The 23090-nt window shown below is 47.4% G+C and overlaps 1 protein-coding gene across 1 annotated transcript in view; it reads left to right on the top strand.

The window, feature by feature from the left end:
* The window catches only part of BABAM2 (BRISC and BRCA1 A complex member 2), a gene marked incomplete at its 3' end in the record, with an annotated part of 102925 nt that overhangs the window by 58695 nt on the left and 21140 nt on the right, over positions 1-23090 (top strand). Inside the window, exon 7 of the mRNA XM_044274576.1 lies at positions 4128-4237. Within this exon, the coding sequence (XP_044130511.1) occupies positions 4128-4237 (110 nt within the window). The remainder of the gene's footprint in view (positions 1-4127; positions 4238-23090) is intronic.

The raw sequence follows: 23090 nt of genomic DNA, 5'->3' as shown, positions 1-23090 counted from the left end.
GACCAAACCTTTCTCCGCGTACGAAGTAGATACTGCCCTTGTAGATTGGGCAGTGACAAAGAATGGAGGCGCCAACCCCTGGGCTAGAAAAGCTTCATGGATTGCCTCTTTTACCTATCTACTCAAAGAGGGTTTAGAGGCCTTTAGAGGCCTTTGTTTTTCCCCGACAAGGACAGCAGGAGGTGTTTGGATCTTCTGAAGTCCGCCGTTCTGTTCAGATAGATTCTGAGATTTCTTGAAATATCCAAGGAATGTAGGGCTTCTTCCTCTGGAGATGAGGGAGAGGGACATAAAACCGGTAAGGTTATGGTCTGATTAGTATTTCTAAATGATGGTACCTTGGGGAAAAAGGTCGGTAGGAACCTCAACAGAACTCTGTCCTGGAGGAAGAGGGTATAAGGCTCAGCAGTTCTCCAATCCTCTTGGCCGAAGTTATGGCCTGTAAAAATGTGACCTTCAAAGATAAAAATCTAAGGTCCACATTTTCCAAGGGTTCAAAGGGGGGAGAGGATAGCCCCTTCAGAACCACAGATAAATCCCATTCAGGGATAGGTCTCAGGATTCTAGGTTTTAGTCTTTCGGCTCCTTTGAGGAACCTCCTGAGTAGGGGGTCTTGAGCTAAAGGTCTGCCTAAACAGGCAGAAAGCGCATTAGTATGAACTCTGAGCGTTGACGGGCTTAGACCCTTGTCCAGGCCGTCCTGCAGAAACGGTAGAATCGCTGAAAGAGGAGGATCTGAGGGTACAACCTCTTTATCAGCACACCACTGAAGGAAGATCTTGTATATCCTTGAGTAAGCTTTGTTTGTAGACTCCGCTCTGGAGTGTGAAATGGTTCTCAAGACCTCCGCAGAAAGCCCTCTAGCTTCTACTAGGGACCTGTCAATCTCCAGGCTGTCAGATGGAGTTTCCTCAGATATAGGCAGGGGCCTGTGTCCTGATACACAAGGTCCTGCGTTAGGGGAAGTCTCCAATATGTGCCCTGACGACTGGCTTCTAAATTTGGAGGTGTTATCGGCAACCCAGGGATGCAACCATAGGGGCCGCCGACTGGTGGAAGAGAGAGCCATGCCTTTGGCGGCTAATTTCAGGTGCTGTGTGGAAGCGTCACACAAAAAGTCAGTTCCAAGGAGTAAGGTCTTGAACTGGTCTAGCACGTCAGTTCTGGATACTGCAGATTCCAGGTCCGACTGAATTCTGAGAACGCGGGACCGAACAAACTGCGCGACTTCTGAGGAAGCAACTGCAACTGAAGCAGAGGCTGCAGCTGCGGAATAGCTGCGCCTCAGAGTGCACTTGGCCCAACGATCTAATAAATCCTGAAGGTTGCTTCCGTCATCAGAAGGAACTAAGGTCCTCTTAGACAACTTGGAGATCGCCATATCAACCTTCGGAGGCGGTACCCACAGTTCTGATTCCGACTCCTGGAGAGGAAACATCAGTTTAAATCTCTTCGTGAGAACTGGACCTTTTTCAGGATGCTTCCATTCAGTTAACATAGGCTTTTTAAAATCTTAATCCACTTTAAAGGCCCTTGGCCCCCTAGAGGTGGATGGTGGAGCTTCCCCTTTGCTCAACATCATGATCCCTTGATCGGATGGAGCATAGAAGTCTTTGCGTCTTCTCCGCAGGAAAAAGATAAGTGGCATCATCTTCATCAGAAGAGGAGGAGGAACGGTCTTCAACCGAAATGACGTCTTCAGCCATAGGTACAGGACCTGGCGATGAAGCTCTGGGCCTCTTAGAAGAAAGGGCGCTCTTGATCTCCATAATGGAATTACCCATGAATTCCTTCATCCAGCCGAACATGTCACCCATCGTGGGTTGCGTCGGAGGAGGACGGCATAAAGGACACCTATTATATTCATAGGAGTCCGGCATCGGCATCTCGCAGTTGGCACAAGTTAGATGCTTCTGTTTATGGGAGGATTTCCCATGCTGGTCACCATTGGGAGACGCCATCTGAAAATACAACTTGGAAAGTAGTTTAGAATAGACTCACTGCAGGCAGAGAGGGAGAGTCTGGCATTTGCTGAGCTTTTATAGCTAACAGACCCTCCCCCTAGTGTAGCCCCCCGCCGGAAGTGACCACTGTCACTACATTATTTACTTATAAAGATAAACCAGAAGGGCCCCCTCTTCGATTATATATGTAAATTTGGGGCAAAAATACAAATTTAGGCACAGCAGGGCTGAAACGTTTTAGCCGCCGAATATACGCGTGCCGCTGACCCAGAAGTCATCATCTGACGCACTTCCGGGTATGGCACGCATGCGCGCGAAACGCCGAGCGCGGCAGCCGGGACCGCGGCCGAGTACAGGCCGAGCCCAGGGGGATATCGCCTGGATATAGAGGTGCCAACAGGCCCCCCGCTCCATCTAACTGCGGTAGAGGCCACAAACAGGCAGTGCCGGAACCTGTCCACAGGTCAGATAAAAAAAGCACTGGTTGAAGGGCGGGCGTCCCTTTATAGGGGGTGGGTTAATTGTTTAATTGTCTTGGTAGCAATTTTAATCAATAAAAATGCCACCTGTCCTACCAGTTTCACAGGGGAGAACTCCCCCCCCACTTGTGCTGCTGGTTAGGACATAAGGGAAAACATCCAAGCCAGGCTCCATTTTGCAAAAACACATCTGAAGTCTCCCAAAAGCATGTGGGAAAAGGTGTTCTGGTCTGATGATGCCAAGGTCGAACTTTTTGGCCATAATTTCAATGTTTGGCCCAAAAACATCACTGCACATCACCAAAAGAACCCCATCCCCAAAGTGAAGCATGGTGGTGGCAGCATCATGCCAAGGGGCTATTCTTCTTCAGCTGGAACTGGGGCCTTAGTTAAGCTAGAGGGAATTATGAGCAGTTCCAAATACCAGTCAATATTGGCACAAAACCTTCAGGCTTCTGCTAGAAAGCTGAACATGAAGAGGAGCTTCATCTTTCAGCATGACAACGACCCAAAGCATACATCCAAATCAACAAGGAATGGCTTCACCAGAAGAAGATTAAAGCGTTGGAATGACCCAGACCTGAATCCGATTGAACATCTGTGGGGTGATCTGAAGAGGGCAGTGCCCAGGAGATGCCCTCGCAATCTGACAGATTTGGAGGGTTTTTTCCAAGAAGAGTGGGCAAATTTCGCCAAGTCAAAATGTGCCATGCTGATAGACTCATACCCAAAAAGACTGAGTGCTGGAATAAAATCAAAAGGTGCTTCAACAAAGTATTAGTTTAAGGGTGTGCAGACTTATGCAACCATATTATTTTAGTTTTTTTTTGTTTTCAGTTTGTTTTCCAATTGAGTTGTACAGTTTATAGGTCACATTATGGCCTCATGCACAACGGGGTTCCGTTGTTCCGTGATCCATGTCCGTTTTTTCTTCGCTGATTTTTGGAGGATCACCAGACATGAAGGAAAGTTAAAAAAAAAAGTTGTTTTGGTGTATGCCTGGCCGTGCGGAGCCAAACGGATCCGTCCTGAATTACAATGCAAGTCAATGGGGACGGATCCGTTTGACGTTGACACAATATGTTGCAATTGAAAATGGATCCGTCCCCCATTGACTTTCAATGTAAAGTCAGGAGTCCCTATCGGAGTTTTCTCCAATCCGATGGTATATTTTAACTTGAAGCGTCCCCATCACCATGGGAACGCCTCTATGTTAGAATATACCATCGGATTTGAGTTACATCGTGAAAACTCAGATCCGACAGTATATTCTAACACAGAGGCGTTCCCATGGTGATGGGGACGCTTCAAGTTAGAATATACTGAGAACTGTGTACAAGACTGCCCCCTGCTGCCTGGCAGCACCCGATCTCTTACAGGGGGCTGTGATCAGCACAATTAAACCCTCAGGTGCCGCACCTGAGGGGTTAATTGTGCATATCATAGCCCCCTGTAAAAGATCAGGGGCTGCCAGGCAGCAGGGGGCAGACCCCCCTCCCTCCCCTGTATTACATTCATTGATGGCCAGTGCAGCCCCCCCTCCCTATATATAGCGGCTCATGTCTTGTGTGTGTGTGTGTGTATATATATAGCAGCTCATGTGTAGTATATATGGCGGCTCATGTCTTGTGTGTGTATATATATGTCGGCGCTGATGTGACTTCCTTTGTCTTTATCTCCTCAGGACGCTAATGAGGACCCAGGAGAAGACGTCGCTTTGTTGTCCGTCAGCTTTGAGGACGCAGAAGCTACACAGGTGTTCCCCAAACTCTACCTGTCCCCCCGAGTAGAGCAGTAAGTGTTTCCAGCACAGGGTTAAATCTCTCACTTTGCCGTTTCTTTCCTCTTTGATGTCTGATTTATTATCCATCTGCCTGAGGTGACTTCCCCTTTAAGGGGGGGTATAACAGAGGGGGGGGGGATAAGTGCCCCTTATGAGTGATTATTGCTCTCCAGCCCTGCAGTCTACGTACAGCAGTCACCAAATAAGTTAATTTTCTGTGCTATTTTTATTGTATAAAGTCTGTAATCCCTTTGTCCTTCCTGTGACTTCCTGCTCAGCGTATACACAGGCACAGCTGCAGTGTAGAGCATGGGGGAGGATCCGAGCAGGAGCTGTATTTCTGTAGTCCTATGCACTATGCATCTAAGCCAGAGTCACTAATCCTAGTTATACCCACATGGAGCACAGCTGCAGTGTAAAGCATGGGACAGACAGAGCAACAGCCTTAGCTTCTTACGAGACTCCAATACGTGATGCAGCTGAGACACAGTCATGGATCATCTCTGTGCTGTGGTGGGTTTCTGGACATCTTAAAGGGTGTTACCACCAAAGGATTGAAAAAGGTGTGTATTAGTAAATCAACCTATTAGAGTAAGCAAAGCTGCAGTGTGGAGAATGGTGAAAGGACCACATCTATCAATCATCTGTCCATTATCTATCTATCTACTGAGGGCCACACCTGGACCTTGGCTTTATGACTGTGACTTACCTGTGTGGTTAGCTCTCTAGGACCCGGGCCCCTCTGGTTTGCTCATTGGGGCCATAAATATTCCTGGTTTCCAGGACTCTGGCAGTGAAGTAACTGGAGGAGAAATAATGTGCAGCGATTTTATGAAGATTGTAATAAATCCTGCTGGAACCGCAGAGAACAAAGGCCGTTCTTGTTTAATGCCCCTGTTTACGTGTTCTTCAGAAGCCTCCGTTCTGCTGGATAACCTCCCTGCTTGTATGTTCGGGGAAATGAGCTCCATTACACGCCAGGTCCATCTATTTCCCACAGCCGCCCGTTAACTCTTTGTTGTGCTGGCCTCCGCTCACTATCCCTGAGCGTCTTCTGATGGGAGTAATACATGCCTGGCCTTTCCTTACTCTGTATGAGCAGAGTCTTCAGTAGGGGTTCTCCGAAATATTAGTAATCTTCTCTGGGTGTGTGGTCGGGGGAAGGTCCGAGATGAACACCAGCAGCAAAGACACCGTCTACGTGTTAGTGGAAAAACCAGACCCCAAAATTAATGAGGACTCTAAATTCTTGATAAGACCTCTAAGTCAAAACCCATACAATTATTCCCAAATCATTCCCCTAACATTGATTCAGACCCCAGGCCAGAACCCTATACTCATTCAGACAACCAGACTCAGGACCCATGATTACACCTCTAAACTCATTCAGACCCCAGACCAAACCTCCTACAATTAATTTGGATTCCAAATCAGTCCCCAGACCAGTCCCCATTATTAATCCAGACCCCAGACCAGACCGTTTAAAGTAATTCAGACCCCAGACCAGAGCCCTAAACATATTCAGACTCCAAATTAGACCCCTGACTTGATTCAGACCCCAGACTAGCCTCCAAAATTAATTCAAATCCCAGACCATTCTCTAAAATTCATTCAAACCCCAGACTAGAACCCTAAATTCATTCAGACAACCAGACCAGTATATTACTTAAGGCTGGGTTCACACGGGCGTTGCGGGAAAAGGTGCGGGTGCGTTGCGGGAACATGCACGATTTTTCCGCGCGAGTGCAAAACATTGTAATGCGTTTTGCACTCGCCTGAGAAAAATCGGCATGTTTGGTACCGAAACCCGAACTTCTTCACAGAAGTTCGGGTTTGGGATCGGGGTTGTGTAGATTGTATTATTTTCCCTTATAACATGGTTATAAGGGCAAATAATAGCATTCTTAATACAGAATGCAAAGTAAATGAGGGATGGAGGGGTTAAAAAATAAATAAATTTAACTCACCTTAATCCACTTGCTCGCACAGCCGGCATCTCTTCTGTCTTCTTCTGTGCTGTGTGGAGGAACAGGACCTGTGGTGACGTCACTCCGGTCATCACATGGTCCACCGCCATGGTAAAAGATCATGTGATGGACCATGTGATGACCAGAGTGACATCACCACAGGTCCTTTTCCTGTACACAGCAAAGAAGAAGACAGAAGAGATGCCGGCTGCGCGAGCAAGTGGATTAAGGTGAGTTAAATTATTATTATTATTATTTTAACCCCTCCAGCGCTATTGTACTATGCATTCTGTATTAAGAATGCTATTATTTTCCCTTATAACAGAAAATAATAATGATCGGGTCTCCATCCCGATCGTCTCCTAGCAACCGTGCGTGAAAATCGCACCGCATCCACACTTGCTTGCGGATGCTTGCGATTTTCACTCAGCCCCATTCACTTCTATGGGGCCTGCGTTGCGTGATAAACGCACAAAATAGAGCATGCTGAGATTTTCACACAACGCATAAGTGATGCGTGAAAATCACAGCTCATGTGCACAGCCCCATAGAAATGAATAGGTCCGCATTCAGTGCGGGTGCAATGCGTTCACCTCCCGCATTGCACCAGCGCGGAAAACTCGTCCGTGTGAACTCAGCCTAAGACTCCAGACCCATGATTACAACTCTAAACTCATTCAGACCCCAGTCCAACCCTCCTACAATTAATTTGGATTCCAAATCAGTCCCCAAACCAGTCCCTATTATTAATCCAGACCCCAGACCAGAACCCTAAACATATTCAGACTCCAAACCAGACCCCTGACTTGATTCAGACCCCAGACTAGCTCCCAAAATGAATTCAAATCCCAGACCATTCAAAATTAATTCAAACCCCAGACTACAACCCTAAACTCATTCAGACAACCAGACTCCTAAATTACTTAAGACTCCAGACCCATGATTACACCTCTGAACTCATTCAGACCCCAGACCAAACCTCCTACAATTAATTTGGATTCCATATTCAGCCCCCAATCCAGACCACAGACCAGACTGTTAAAAGTAATTCAGAGCCCTAAATGTATTCAGACTCCAAACCAGACCCCTGACTCGATTTAGACCCCAGACTAGCCTCCAAAATTAATTCAAATGCAAGACCATTCTCCAAAATTAATTCAAACCCCAGACTAGAACCCTAAATTCATTCAGACAACCAGACCAGTATATTACTTAAGACTCCAGACCCATGATTACACCTCTAAACTCATTCAGACTCCAGACCAAACCTCCTACAATTAATTTGCATTCAAAATCACTCCCCTAAAATGTATTCAGTCCATACCAGTCCCCAGTATTACTCCAAATCCCTCAAGTAATCCAGACCCCAGACCAGGCTCTCAAATGAATCCAGACCCTAGACCAGTCCCCTGCATTTAATCAAGATCCCAGAACACTGAACTCAATCAAACTGGCAACCAGACTACTAAAATGTATTCAGACCCTGGGTGAATTCAAGCCCCAGACCAGACCCTTCAAATTAATCAGACCCCAGACCAGACAGACACAAGTTGCTTCGGGATCCTCTTCACTTCCAGGCTTCACCGCACACAGTGACGGACAGCAGTCCAGCAAGCAGAGGTCCATTGGGGGCAGGAGTGCGGCGTCCAGATGGATTTGGACCACAGTCCACCAGTTGAGGACTGCTGGCTTACAGTGTGGGCTATGGGGATTATTATCTGTGCCTGACATAGTAGTGCGTGACTTAAAGGGGAACTCCACTTTTCAGATCAGATAGTTGCTTCACTTGCAATCCCCTAGTACTTCTATAAACAGAATCCCGCCTGCTGGCACTTCTGATACGACAGGGTGCGGGTGGATTTCGCGCTCCCCTGGGGTTTCGATGTGGCTAAGTCTGCAGAGTACAGCTCTGATTCCTGCTGATGGATCTCTGCTTCATGTCAGTGAAGAGGACCATATCTCTCATAGACTTATTTGAAGCAGGCCGCTTACAGGCTTGGCCACGCACCCATACAACCAGCGTTGATACATTGTAACGGACTATCAGGACAGGAGAGAGCGATGTGCTGCTGATGCGTACAGCTCACAGTGGACTGTCTACACTGGATACAATTATAACAAACCCTCAGCTGTGACAAGTATTGAATCCGTATAAGCTACTGCTAATATTCACTTACAGCAAGTAGAGATCTTGAAAATGGTTATGAATACACATTTCCGGAAGATTTGTTTATTGCAGTGTGCTGTCGCTGGCAGGCGTCTGTCTCTTCAGGCATTTGTGGGTTGCATCAATGTCATGAGATTGCAGCCTGCAGCTTTATTAGGGACTAGTGAAGTCAGGAAGGCACAGCAGGGGGGACAAACCAAATATGTTTTTATACATCCAGTACTAAGGATCCATCTGCAGACTGGACGTGCTGGGGGAGAACTACAAGTCTCAGCCGGCCCGGCCAGCAAGATTAAAGGGGTCGTCTGAGATTTGGATATTGACGGTCTGTCCTCTGCATAGGTCATCAATATCTGATCGGTAGCGGTCTGACTTCATGTACGAAGAAGCCGCGGTGCTCCAGTGAGCGCTGTGACGTCTTCAAGGGAATGGTCCTGAGATGCAATACCAAGCACGGCCACTATACAATGATTGGCGCTGTGCTCGATATGTTGAAACAGCTGATCGGCGAGGGTGCCGGGTGTTGGACCCCCAAGGATCAGACATCGATGAGCTATGCTAAGGATAGGCCATCAAAATCCCAGACAGACCCTTTAAAGGTAGGTTCACCTTTATGACCTAAAGGTGGGTGCACGCTTAGGTTGACGTGTCATTAATGCATTGATACAAGTCAGAAGGTGGCACCGTGGGGGGGTCTGATAGCGGGTGTCTTCTTCTATAGCAGACTGCAGCGGTATCTGCACTCATGTTTAAAGGGGTATTCCAACCTCTACATAAGCCATCAGTGTCTGCTAGAGGCGGGGCCCATCTCTAGTCTCCAGCCCCGCCCCCCATGCTCAGCTTTTTCCATAGCCTCCATATTAGTCAGTATAGAGCCCCTCGGAGTGGCCATTTCACCAGGCAGGGTGGGAGTCGGGGGTCATCCGTTCTGGAAGCTGGGGGGGGGTCCAGAGGTGGGACTCGCATCCATCAGACATTGTATAAGGTAATTTTCTGACAATTTCCGGCTCTTCTTAATATATTTAACGCCGCTTATCCCGACGCCCTTCTGCCATCAAATTCTCTGCTTGCTGCAGGTGAATGGGAGCACTGTTGACTGGAAATATGATGTGATCATGTGCTGTCGACAGAAGTGCTTGCCTCGTTACAGTGTGTCAGGATACTTCTGGGCAGTTGGACGTGATCAGGGCGGGTTTTAAGCCTCTGGATATAAACAGGAATGTTTCCATTGACTGACAGCAAGCAGAGATCTTGAAAGCTGAACTACAAAGTCTACTAGAAAGTTACAGAATCCATAAAAGTGGAAAGTCCCTTCTGTAGAGCATTCATCCAGTGATCGGCTGATGTCGCCGGGGAGGGTTCCTCTTCACAATGGCGCCTATTCAAGGGGGTGGCGGTGACGAGAGTGCGCCGGAGCTGACGCTGTTCTGTGCCCCCCCATATATTGTCTGTTGGTTTATTGACATTTCCCCCATTAATTATGGCCATTGATGATCAGATGGGGGGTCCTGTGTCCCCTGTGGAGGTAAAGCCTGCCGTCATTGGAGGCCCCCTTAAGCCATTGCTGGTCTCCTCCTGCACTGTATATGGCCGGCTCCTCGTCCTCTCTTCTCTTCAGTCCCTTTTATTTTTCAGTCTCTTTATACCATGAAGCGGCTGAGTAGTCACGTGTCCTCGGATGACCTGGAGCAGCGAGCACGTGTCTAGCTTTCATTCTTCTCCCGACTTCGAGTGTTTCTTTATATTCAGAGAAATGTTCACAGGGTAACTCCTGTACCTGCCCACGAGGCGCCCGCTGTATGACCGCTTCACCGGTGACCGCGCGGTGCATGCTTTCTGATTGTTTCTTCCATGCATTGCACTGATATCAATATTAGTACGGAACTCTCCTAAAATCCTCTGTGCTGCTGGGGACCCTGCTCCTTCCACTATGTAACTCTCAGTCTGTGACCTCCCATAAGATCAGCACACTCCTCTCCTGAAACACTCTGTGCTGCTGGGGACCCTGCTCCTTCCACTATGTAACTCTGTCTGTGACCTCCCATAAGATCAGCACACTCCTCTCCTGAAACACTCTGTGCTGCTGGGGACCCTGCTCCTTCCACTATGTAACTCTCAGTCTGTGACCTCCCATAAGATCAGCACACTCCTCTCCTGAAACACTCTGTGCTGCTGGGGACCCTGCTCCTTCCACTATGTAACTCTGTCTGTGACCTACCACAAGATCAGCACACTCCTCTCCTGAAAAACTCTGTGCTGCTGGGGATTCAGCTCCTTCCACTATGTAACTCTCAGTCTGTGACCTCCCACAAGATCAGCACACTCCTCTCCTGAAATCCTCTGTGCTGCTGGGGACCCTGCTCCTTCCATTATGTAACTCTCAGTCTGTGACCTCCCACAAGATCAGCACACTCCGCTCCTGAAATCCTGTGTGCTGCTGGGGACCCTGCTCCTTCCACTATGTAACTCTCACTCTGTGACCTCCCATAAGATCAGCACACTCCTCTCCTGAAACACTCTGTGCTGCTGGGGACCCTGCTCCTTCCACTATGTAACTATCAGTCTGTGACCTCCCACAAGATCAGCACACTCCTCTCCTGAAACACTCTGTGCTGCTGGGGACCCTGCTCCTTCCACTATGTAAATGTCAGTCTGTGACCTCCCATAAGATCAGCACACTCCTCTCCTGAAATACTCTGTGCTGCTGTGGACCCTGCTTCTTCCACTATGTAAATGTCAGTCTATGACCTCCACAAGATCAGCACACTGCTCTCCTGAAATCCTCTGTGCTGCTGGGGACTTTTCTCCGTCCATTATGTAACTATGAGTCTGTGAGATCTCGCTTGTTTGCGGTCTCGTGCGTAGTCTACGTTCTGGTCTGTGTCTCTCGGTTCCGGGCACTGGGATGTCGTCCGCTGTCACTCGTTCCTCTGCTGACCCTTCACAGATCCGGCAGCGGTTTAGCTTCTGTGGAGAGGTTGGGAGTCCTCCCTCTAGTGCGGGGATCAGCACCCTTCTGCACACAGACCTTAAGTGAGAGCTGACCATCCGCAGAGGTTTGGGGGGTCCCATAAATGGTACCATGGGCAAATTACATCCCTTCCAGTGGGCGGCTTATAATGGGGTAGAACAAGAGAAGTCCTTTGGTGTGGAAGGACTATCGCTATGTACCTGTTTGGTAGGGAAGAGATGTTGGAAGGTAAACCATGGTGGACAGCTCTTCACCATTTCACCTGTTTAAATGTTATGGCTGATGTCCTGCTATACTCGCCCCTCTTTTTGGAGGCTGTTACTCCCCCTCTCGCCCATCACACATCCCCAGTCCCGTGACTTCTCTTGGCCCCGGGACATTTACTCCGAGATCAAAGTAAAACCAAACCAGCGAGATGGCAGCCGCTCCCCGCTCCTCTTTTACGGGATTTAGGGAGGTATTTGTATAAGTGCTTTTGTGCTGAGGATGGATATACGGCCGTCTGCAGAACCATCTGGTAAGAAGGGGGGTGTCGGGTCTGCGGGGTCCGGGACGTCATCCAGAAATGGTTGTCAGAAAGTACACTCAGCAGTTTTCTTCCCTGTCCTACAAGCTGAGCAACACAAAGCGCCACACCTAAAACGTGCACCTCCACAGCCGGCGCTCCCACCCCCTGCTACAGAGCCTTCACCCAGCAGGACGGTATCTGGCGGCAGACCCCGCTCCATCTGCAGAATATTTCGCAGTTCCCTAATATTTTTAGGAAAACCGCCATGGGGTGCACCATTTACTGCATGCACACGAGCCTCCCTTGGCCTGGTATATGTCGGTATACGCTATGCCATTCCATGCGGAGGCCTCCAGGAATATAAAGTACCCCGCACGGTGCGTGTTTTTCTCTTCACATTGGGGCCAATGGTGACAAACCGCAGACATGGTGCGAATGCGGCCTTATGTCAGCAGGCGCCATTAGGCAGAAGGATATTGCCCGATCGTTTGGTTACTGCAGGTATGGTGTTAACTCCTTCCTCCCCATAAGATCACATGCATACTCGGCCGGAAAGACGTAGCTCATCAGGTCGGCCGATATCCACGGTGTATGGCCACCTTTACGGTACTTACGGTGGTGGATGGGGTTAATGATCCATGCAGAATCCACAAGAAGAATGATCATGTTCCTCCTCCCTGCAGATCTTTTCTGGACAACGTGGCCGCCAGTTCCTGTCACTGACTTATAAACGTAATGAGCTGTTAGTGAATGACCCCCCCAGTCGCTGATGACATAAGCGCCTCCCAGTCTTGGGCCTCACGCACACAACCGTATCCATTTTGTGGTCCGCCGTATAACGGCTTTGTTCTCGCCGCAGTTTTCATTGGAACTGGCTTTGTCCGCAAAAACGGACAAGGATGTTTTATTACGGATGCGAATGTCCACGTTTTTTTTTTTTGCGGACCCATACAAATCAATGGGTGCATTTGTGATCCGCAAAAAGTAAGTGGGCCAAAACTGCGTCCGTGTGCACTAGGCCTTATCTGATCCCAGTCCTAACCAGCAGAGAAGCAGTTAATAAGTAAACAGTGGAAAACATGTCCTGACCCCGGGATCACACGCTGGATATTTTCACTGGTGTTTAGTTGCCGGGAAATCCCAGTAAAGCCCCAGACAAAGCGCAGGCTGTACACACAACGGCAGCCAAGCTGGAACCAGTGCGGCCCTTTACTGGAAAGAGCTCATTCTCTACTGGCTGATAGGGAACATTCTTCGTTGTTTTTAACGCCTCGTCCGCCGCTGACCGCCCGCCCCGTAGAGGAGCCTGCCAGGATGCTGCCCTGCCCCAGGAACTTTCTACAGTCTGTGCAAAACTACAACTCCCAACATGCCCAGGCAGCCAATGTCTGTCCCAGCATGCTGGGAGTTGTAGTTTTGCAACTGCTGGAGAGCCACAGGTTGGAGACCCCTGCGATAATAGACATCTTACTGCTGCCCCTGCCATGCCCTCCCTGTAGCGGCCTCTCGCCCTGTCACCTTTGATGTTGGGAGTGCTATTCCATCATGGCTCCACAAAATGGCCGCTTCTTCTGGGTGCAGGTGATAGGTGCCCCTATATCTTCAAAGCCATAAAGGACCCCACAGCAGCTCCATGTCCTCTGAAGCAGTGAGACGTACCCTCTTTCTGCCACCTTTTTCCCTTCTGCAGCTGCATCCCCCTCCCGTCCTCCCCGTTCCGCTCCTCTTTTTACTATGAGGAGGTTACTGAACATTTGCACAGAACCTTCAGGGGACGGAGGACCACTGCTGGGAGGTGACGGGGACACCACATAGGCTCTCCGTGGGTTTATAGATCAGACCCCGTGGATCGCTCTGCACTGACACGGAAGCAATGGATGACAAGTCATGTCCAGGGCTAGAAGCCTCGTACATACCCATTATCTTAGGCAGTTAATCTCTGGTGCCTAGTGGGTTAATAATTACAGCCCTGGTGTCTAGTGAGTTAATATTTATACCCCAGGTGTCTAGTGGGTTAATATTTACAGCCATGGTGTCTAGTGGGTTAATATTCATACCCCCTGGTGTCTAGTGGTTTAATATTCATACCCCCTGGTGTCTAGTGGTTTAATATTCATACCCCCTGGTGTCTAGTTGGTTAATATTTATAGCCCTGGTATCTAGTGAGTTAATAATTACAGCCCTGGTGTCTAGTGGGTTAATATTTACAGCCCTGGTGCCTAGTGGGTTAATATTTACAGCCCTGGTGTCTAGTGGGTTAATATTTACAGCCCTGGTGCCTAGTGGGTTAATATTTATAGTCCTGGTGTCTAGTGGGTTATTATTTATACCCCTGGTGTCTAGTGGGTTAATATTTATACCCCTGGTGTCTAGTGGGTTAATATTTATACCCCTGGTGTTTAGTGGGTTAATATTTACAGCCCTGATGCCTAGTGGGTTAGTATTTACAGCCCTGATGCCTAGTGGGTTAATAATTACAGCCCTGGTGTCTAGTGGGTTAATAATTACAGCCCTGGTGTCTAGTCGGTTAATAATTACAGCCCTGGTGTCTAGTCGGTTAATAATTACAGCCCTGGTGTCTAGTGGGTTAATAATTACAGCCCTGGTGTCTAGTCGGTTAGTATTTCTAGCCCTGGTGTCTAGTGGGTTGATATTTATACCCCTGGTGTCTAGTGGGTTAGTATTTATAGCCCTGGTGTCTAGTGGGTTAATATTTATAGCCCTGGTGTCTAGTGGTTTAATATTCATACCCCCTGGTGTCTAGTGGGTTAATATTTATACCCCCTGGTGTCTAGTGGGTTAATATTTATACCCCTGGTGTTTATTGGGTTAATATTTACAGCCCTGGTGTCTAGTGGATTAATATTTATATCCCTGGTGTCTAGTGGATTAATATTTGCAGCCCTGGTGTCTAGTGGGTTAATATTTACAGCCCTGGTGTCTAGTGGGTTAATATTTACAGCCCTGGTGTCTAGTGGGTTAATATTTGCAGCCCTGGTGCCTAGTGGGTTAATATTTGCAGCCCTGGTGCCTAGTGGGTTAATATTTACAGCTCTGGTGTCTAGTGGGTTAATATTTTTAGCCCTGGTGCCTAGTGGGTTAATATTTACAGCCCTGGTGTCTAGTGGGTTAATATTTACAGCCCTGGTGTCTAGTGGGTTAGTATTTATAGCCCTGGTGTCTAGTGGGTTAATATTTACAGTTCTGGTGTCTAGTGGTTTAATATTCATACCCCCTGGTGTCTAGTGGGTTAATATTCATACCCCTGGTGTCTAGTAAATTAATATTTATAGCCCTGGTGTCTAGTGGGTTAATATTTACAGCCCTGGTGTCTAGTGGGTTGGTATTTCTTGCCCTGGTGTCTAGTGGGTTAATATTTATACCCCCTGGTGTCTAGTGGTTTAATATTCATTCCCCCTGGTGTCTAGTGGGTTCATATTTATACCCCCTGGTGTCTAGTGTTTAATATTCATACCCCCTGGTGTCTAGTGGGTTAATATTTATACCCCCTGGTGTCTAGTGGGTTAATATTTTTACCCCCTGGTGTCTAGTGGGTTAATATTTATACCCCCTGGTTTCTATTGGGTTAATATTTACAGCCCTGGTGCCTAGTGGATTAATATTTATATCCCTGGTGTCTAGTGGGTTAATATTTACAGCCCTGGTGTCTAGTGGGTTAATATTTACAGCCCTGGTGCCTAGTGGGTTAATATTTATAGCCCTGGTGTCTAGTGGGTTAATATTTATAGCCCTGATGTCTAGTGGGTTAATATTTACAGCCCTGGTGCCTAGTGGGTTAATATTCATACCCCTGGTGTCTAGTAAATTAATATTTATAGCCCTGGTGTCTAGTGGGTTAATATTTACAGCCCTGGTGTCTAGTGGGTTAATATTCATACCCCTGGTGTCTAGTAAATTAATATTTATAGCCCTGGTGTCTAGTGGGTTAATATTACAGCCCTGATGTCTAGTGGGTTAATATTTACAGCCCTGGTGTCTAGTGGTTAGTATTTATAGCCCAGGTGTCTAGTGGGTTAATATTTACAGTTCTGGTGTCTAGTGGTTTAATATTCATACCCCATGGTGTCTAGTGGGTTAATATTCATACCCCTGGTGTCTAGTAAATTAATATTTATAGCCCTAATGTGTCTAGTGGGTTAATATTTACAGCCCTGCTGTCTAGTGGATTAATATTTATAGCCCTGGTGTCTAGTGGGTTAATAATTACAGCCCTGGTGTTTAGTGGGTTAATAATCACATCCCTGGTGTCTAGTGGGTTATTATTTACAGCCCTGGTGTCTAGTGGTTTAATATTTGTACCCCCTGGTGTCTAGTGGGTTAATATTTGTACCCCCTGGTGTCTAGTGGGTTAATATTTATACCCCCTGGTGTCTAGTGGGTTAATATTTATACCCCCTGGTGTCTAGTGGGTTAATATTTATACCCCCTGGTGTCTAGTGGGTTAATATTTATACCCCCTGGTGTCTAGTGTTAAATATTTATACCCCCTGGTGTCTAGTGGGTTAATATTTATACCCCCTGGTGTCTAGTGGTTTAATATTCATACCCCCTGGTGTCTAGTGGGTTAATATTCATACCCCTGGTGTCTAGTGGGTTAATATTTATAGCCCTGGTGTCTAGTGGATTAATATTTATAGCCCTGGTGTCTAGTGGGTTAATAATTACAGCCCTGGTGTCTAGTGGGTTAATAATCACATCCCTGGTGTCTAGTGGTTTAATATTCATACCCCCTGGTGTCTAGTGGGTTAATATTTATACCCCCTGGTGTCTAGTGGGTTAATATTTATACCCCCTGGTGTCTAGTGGGTTAATATATATACCCCCTGGTGTCTAGTGTTAAATATTTATACCCCCTGGTGTCTAGTGTTAAATATTTATACCCCCTGGTGTCTAGTGGGTTAATATTTATACCCGCTGGTGTCTAGTGGGTTAATATTTATACCCCCTGGTGTCTAGTGGGTTAATATTTAAACCCCCTGGTGTCTAGTGGGTTAATATTTACAGCCCTGGTGCCTAGTGGGTTAGTATTTATACCCCTGCTGTCTAGTGGGTTAATATTTACAGCCCTGGTGCCTAGTGGGTTAATATTTGCAGCCCTGGTGCCTAGTGGGAGCTGATATTGTCCTCGGTGACTTACAGTCATGTACTGGAATGGCGGCCATTAGCGGATCTCACCCTCCGAGAACAGCAGAGCTGAGGTAGTGCGGGGAGCCGGTGACTTTCCCTGGTTGTGGTGTAAATCCTGCTCTTCCTCCTGTGATACGGATCCTTTCCCCCGTGAGTCAGCGCTGAGGCTCTCGCCAGGCGATGCTGACTCATGTGTCACAATGAGCCCAGCTTAGAAGAAATGACGCGTTTAACCCCTTCCTCCACACTTGCCCTGTTCCTGCCGCGTGCCAAGAGCACACAAGGCAGTGACGCATGTATTATCTCGCACTGTGTTGCATCATTACTTACACTCAAGTCACAGCCAAAGCTGCCTTCAAAATTTCTTCTTCCCTGGAAACAGATGGGGGATTAGTCACGTCCCCTACAGATCAGCTCTGTCGCGATTCACTGCTCCGCGGTGGTCACAGGAAGCCAGAGCAGGTTTCTGAACGCAGCTCTGGGTGTGACTGGAGGATAGGAAGCCATTTATCATTTAATATTCTTAAAATAATTCCCGGAGACGAGCAGGTTTTATCTCCGCCGTTTAGGGAAATTTCACACCCACAGAATGACAACTAACAATAGCAGCGATGAGTTTTTACCGGTTATTAATGGCCTTTGCGTAAGTGAGCACGCCCGCTATCTAATATGCACTGGGGTGAACTCTCCTGTGTAGATGATCCTGGGGCCCCCTGCTGGGTGACCTGTCCCCAGATACTGCGCCATTGATACCTCTGTAGTAATATTGTAACATCACATTGATACATTGTTGCTTCCGTTACCGAAGTGACTGCTCTGTTCTAATGGCAGCTAGTTTGCGGCCATCATGGATCTTGCGTCGGGGGTGCGGCCATGTTTTCCTCCCATGAGGTCCTTCAGAAGGTATGTATGTTTATACTGCAAACTCCGCTCCTCCTATGACATAGCAGAGCCAGCCTCGTCCACCGACACAGGGAGTGGGTTTCACTAGGTTTTACCCAACCCAAACATAAAGCCTTTAATTGGACAGTTTTCTTTTTCTTCAGGTGATCGCCGCTCCTGTAGTCTCAGGATTAACTATTTCACCCCCGCAGTCTACATGGAAGGACCAGCAGACCTTATGAGAATATATAAAATGATATAGAGAAGATACCCAGGTTATACCAGCTGTACATATATAATTATATACAGGAGATGCCCAGGTTATACCAGCTGTACATATATAATTATATACAGGAGAAGCCCAGGTTATACCAGCTGTACATATATAATTATATACAGGAGAAGCCCAGGTTATACCAGCTGTACATATATAATTATATACAGGAGATGTCCAGGTTATACCAGCTGTACATATATAATTATATACAGGAGATGCCCAGGTTATACCAGCTGTACATATATAATTATATACAGGAGATGCCCAGGTTATACCATCTGTACATATATAATTATATACAGGAGATGCCCAGGTTATACCAGCATGGTCCATATCACTATATACAAGAAGATATATAACTTATACCAGCTGTACATAGATAATTATATACAGGAGATGCCCAGGTTATACCAGCTGTACATATATCATTATATACAGGAGATGCCCAGGTTATACCAGCTGTACATATATAATTATATACAGGAGATGCCCAGGTTATACCAGCTGTACATATATAATTATATACAGGAGATGTCCAGGTTATACCAGCTGTACATATATAATTATATACAGGAGATGCCCAGGTTATACCAGCTGTACATATATAATTATATACAGGAGATGCCCAGGTTATACCAGCTGTACATATATAATTATATACAGGAGATGCCCAGGTTATACCAGCTGTACATATATAATTATATACAGGAGATGCCCAGGTTATACCAGCATGCTCCATATCACTGTATACAAGTTGCACTGGCTACATCCCATCAGTAGGGGGCGGTATAAGATTCTGGGTATTAGGTTTGTGTAGATGGGATGTGACTGCTGTCGCTCTGGTTGTTGCGGCTGCTGTGACATGGGCTTCTTTGTCACATTCACTTGCACTGTTTTGCAGCGATCAGATGTTACTTGGAATCGGCAGAAAACCTCAGCGAATACTTTACTTCCTGATGGTCATTTATTTGGATTAGATCCGTTTTAGGACTTTCCAATGGTATAAGGTTAAAGTTCTGTCTGATTTTATTTCAACCCCTCACTTTTTTCTTTCAAGCTCTCTGCTTGCTGTCAGTAAATGGAATCATTCTGCTGAAATCATGTCCTGCTCAGGTCAAGCACATTTTCAGGACTTATTTTCGGACTTTTGGATACAAACAGGATTGTTTCCATTCACTTCCAGCATGCTGAGATGTTAAAAATGATTTAAAAAAAATAAAAATTTCAACACCACTTACATTAGAAAGTTGTACAGCTTTTTGGTTATACGTTAAGCTTTAGAGAAAAACTTCTTTCGTGTTTTTGGGAGTGCGGTTCGCGACCCACGGAGGACACGTGCAGATCTCCGCATTTTTCTTTTGTTTTTTTTCATGGATATTTGGAATTCTTTGCACCCTGATTAGATCAGTCATGAATTCTGTGGTCGGGCAGGGGTTAATTCTCTGGTTCGCATAGAGGTAAGATGGAGGGTGTGTCAGGGAATGGGGAGAAGCGAGTCCCCCTCCCTGCGCCTGTCAGGGGGTATTAGCCGGATGGATGGCCTCCGATCAGCTCCAGCGCTGGAACTACACAGCTATGTCTCTGGTTACCATTCACTCCAAAGGGAGCAGCGCAGCAGTAACCAGCACTGTCCACTACATAACGGGTGGAGCTGTGGAGCTGGTCAGTGGGGGTGCGGGGTTCTCCCACCAGTTTGATATAGATGGAGTTCCTCGAGGACAGGCCATCAGTAGTAAAGGATAAATTTCCAGCTACTTCCAGACACCACTAGGGGGAGCTCAGTGCATGTTGTGTATATATATACATTGACTGCAGTGAGGTGGACGGGACCTTCATGGATTCCTCAAGCACTTGGTCCATTCCGTAAAGGTTTTCTTTACAGAGCTTGCACCCTGTCATTGATACACAGTAGGGGCCAAGACCACCCTTCCCAATACCGTCCTTTGCACTGGCCCCGTGGCCCCCGGGTGGTGGTCTGGGTTATGGCTCCTTGTAAAACAGTGAGTGTTACACGTCTCCTACGTTGTCTCCCTCCTCCAGTCATCCCATACGGCAGAGTTATTGACACAGTTGGGCGGATTACACTTTATCCAGGGTGCGGACTGTTTCTTGCCAGTCTGGCATGCCTGCCTGTCGAGGCGCTGTGCCCCGCACCCCCTCCCCCTCTCCAGGTGCATGCGCCCGGCATTCCTCCCCGATGCGCTCAGTCACCGCTGGCTTGCTCTCCTTTGGCGTGTAAATCTGCTGTGCTGTTTTTAGCGCTCGTGTTTGCTTTAGTCATGTAGCAAATCAAGAACTGTGTCTGTTATCTGCGTCTCGAGCAAACACGCCGGGAGTCATTTCAGGTCAGGCCTTGCTCCGAACAGTCCTCCCCGAGAGAGCAGGGACCTGCCTGACACGTCCAACATGTCTGCCGGATCGCACAGCGCAGGCGACGGCTGTGTTCGCACCTGCGCTCTGTGGCTTCCGGTCATAATGCTTGAAGGATACCAAAGGGGCCCTGTTAGATTTGGGATCGTCAAAAATGTTTGCATCAAAAATGATCAAAATTTGTAACGGAAGCTCTGCAGATGTGAACGGGGCCGTACCGCCGCAGAGCGCGCCGCATGACTCGCACTGGTACAGTATTAAACAAAGATTTCTCTGAAGGGTTAATGAAGTTTGATCGCTGTATAATGTACAGTTCTGCTACTTTCTAATATACTTTGTGTTGAAATTCCTCACCATTATTAAAATCTCTGCTTGCTGTCAGTGAAAGAAGATATTTAAAATGTACAGTATGTCCAGAGGCTGAAAACCTGCCCTGATCTAATACTACTCCACAGGGACTCTCTATAAACATCCTGCGGTGCGCCCTGTTCACATTTGCATTATAAACAAAAGCATGACCGGGTAATGAAGAGAGATCACCACTGACGGTCCACTGCGTGACTCCAGCAGTGAGGTGGTGACAGCGTGCCCATGAGATGTCCATTCTATACAGATGACCTCAAAGAGGCTTGTACTCTTCGAAAGGTGACCAGGAGACCAAGGCTGCAGCTATGGAGTCCATGCAAATGTCATCACACTGATGTGGAATATCAGAAGGGTGACTGAAGGACCTAGACTGCAACCCCTCAAGATATCAAGTCCATGCAAATGTCATCACCCAGGCTTGTAATATCGGAAAGGTGACCAGGAGACCTAGACTGCAACCCCTCAAGATATCAAGTCCATGCAAATGTCATCACCCGGGCTTGTAATATCGGAAAGGTGACCGGGAGACCTAGACTGCAACCCCTCAAGATATCAAGTCCATGCAAATGTCATCACCCGGGCTTGTAATATCGTAAAGGTGACCGGGAGACCTAGACTGCAACCCCTCAAGATATCAAGTCCATCATGCAAATGTCATCACCCGGGCTTGTAATATCTGAAAGGTGTCCGGGAGACCTAGATGGCAACCCCTCAAGATATCAAGTGTGTGCAAATGTCATCACCCGGGCTTGTAATATCTGAAAGGTGACCAGGAGACCTAGGCTGCAACCCCTCAAGATATCAAGTCCATGCAAATGTCATCACCCGGGCTTGTAATATCGTAAAGGTGACCGGGAGACCTAGATGGCAACCCCTCAAGATATCAAGTGTGTGCAAATGTCATCACACGGGCTTGTAATATCGGAAAGGTGACCGGGAGACCTAGATGGCAACCCCTCAAGATATCAAGTCCATGCAAATGTCATCACCCGGGCTTGTAATATCGGAAAGTTGACCGGGAGACCTAGACTGCAACCCTTCAAGATATCAAGTCCATGCAAATGTCATCACCCGGGCTTGTAATATCGGAAAGGTGACCGGGAGACCTAGATGGCAACCCCTCAAGATATCAAGTGTGTGCAAATGTCATCACCCGGGCTTGTAATATCGGAAAGGTGACCAGGAGACCTAGACTGCAACCCCTCAAGATATCAAGTCCATGCAAATGTCATCACCCGGGCTTGTAATATCGGAAAGGTGACCGGGAGACCTAGATGGCAACCCCTCAAGATATCAAGTGTGTGCAAATGTCATCACCCGGGCTTGTAATATCGGAAAGGTGACCAGGAGACCTAGACTGCAACCCCTCAAGATATCAAGTCCATGCAAATGTCATCACCCAGGCTTGTAATATCGGAAAGGTGACCAGGAGACCTAGACTGCAACCCCTCAAGATATCAAGTCCATGCAAATGTCATCACCCGGGCTTGTAATATCGGAAAGGTGACCAGGAGACCTAGACTGCAACCCCTCAAGATATCAAGTCCATGCAAATGTCATCACACGGGCTTGTAATATCAGAAAGGTGACCGGGAGACCTAGATGGCAACCCCTCAAGATATCAAGTGTGTGCAAATGTCATCACCCGGGCTTGTAATATTGGAAAGGTGACCAGGAGACCTAGATGGCAACCCCTCAAGATATCAAGTCCATGCAAATGTCATCACACGGGCTTGTAATATCGGAAAGGTGACCGGGAGACCTAGACTGCAACCCCTCAAGATATCAAGTCCATGCAAATGTCCTCACCCGGGCTTGTAATATCGGAAAGGTGACCGGGAGACCTAGATGGCAACCCCTCAAGATATCAAGTCCATGCAAATGTCATCACCCGGGCTTGTAATATCGGAAAGGTGACCAGGAGACCTAGACTGCAACCCCTCAAGATATCAAGTCCATGCAAATGTCATCACCCGGGCTTGTAATATCGGAAAGGTGACCAGGAGACCTAGACTGCAACCCCTCAAGATATCAAGTCCATGCAAATGTCATCACACGGGCTTGTAATATCGGAAAGGTGACCGGGAGACCTAGATGGCAACCCCTCAAGATATCAAGTGTGTGCAAATGTCATCACCCGGGCTTGTAATATTGGAAAGGTGACCAGGAGACCTAGATGGCAACCCCTCAAGATATCAAGTCCATGCA

Source organism: Bufo gargarizans, unplaced genomic scaffold (genome assembly GCF_014858855.1).
Source record: "Bufo gargarizans isolate SCDJY-AF-19 unplaced genomic scaffold, ASM1485885v1 original_scaffold_1831_pilon, whole genome shotgun sequence".
Lineage (NCBI taxonomy): Eukaryota > Metazoa > Chordata > Amphibia > Anura > Bufonidae > Bufo > Bufo gargarizans.
This window is presented reverse-complemented; position numbering and strand designations above follow the sequence as displayed.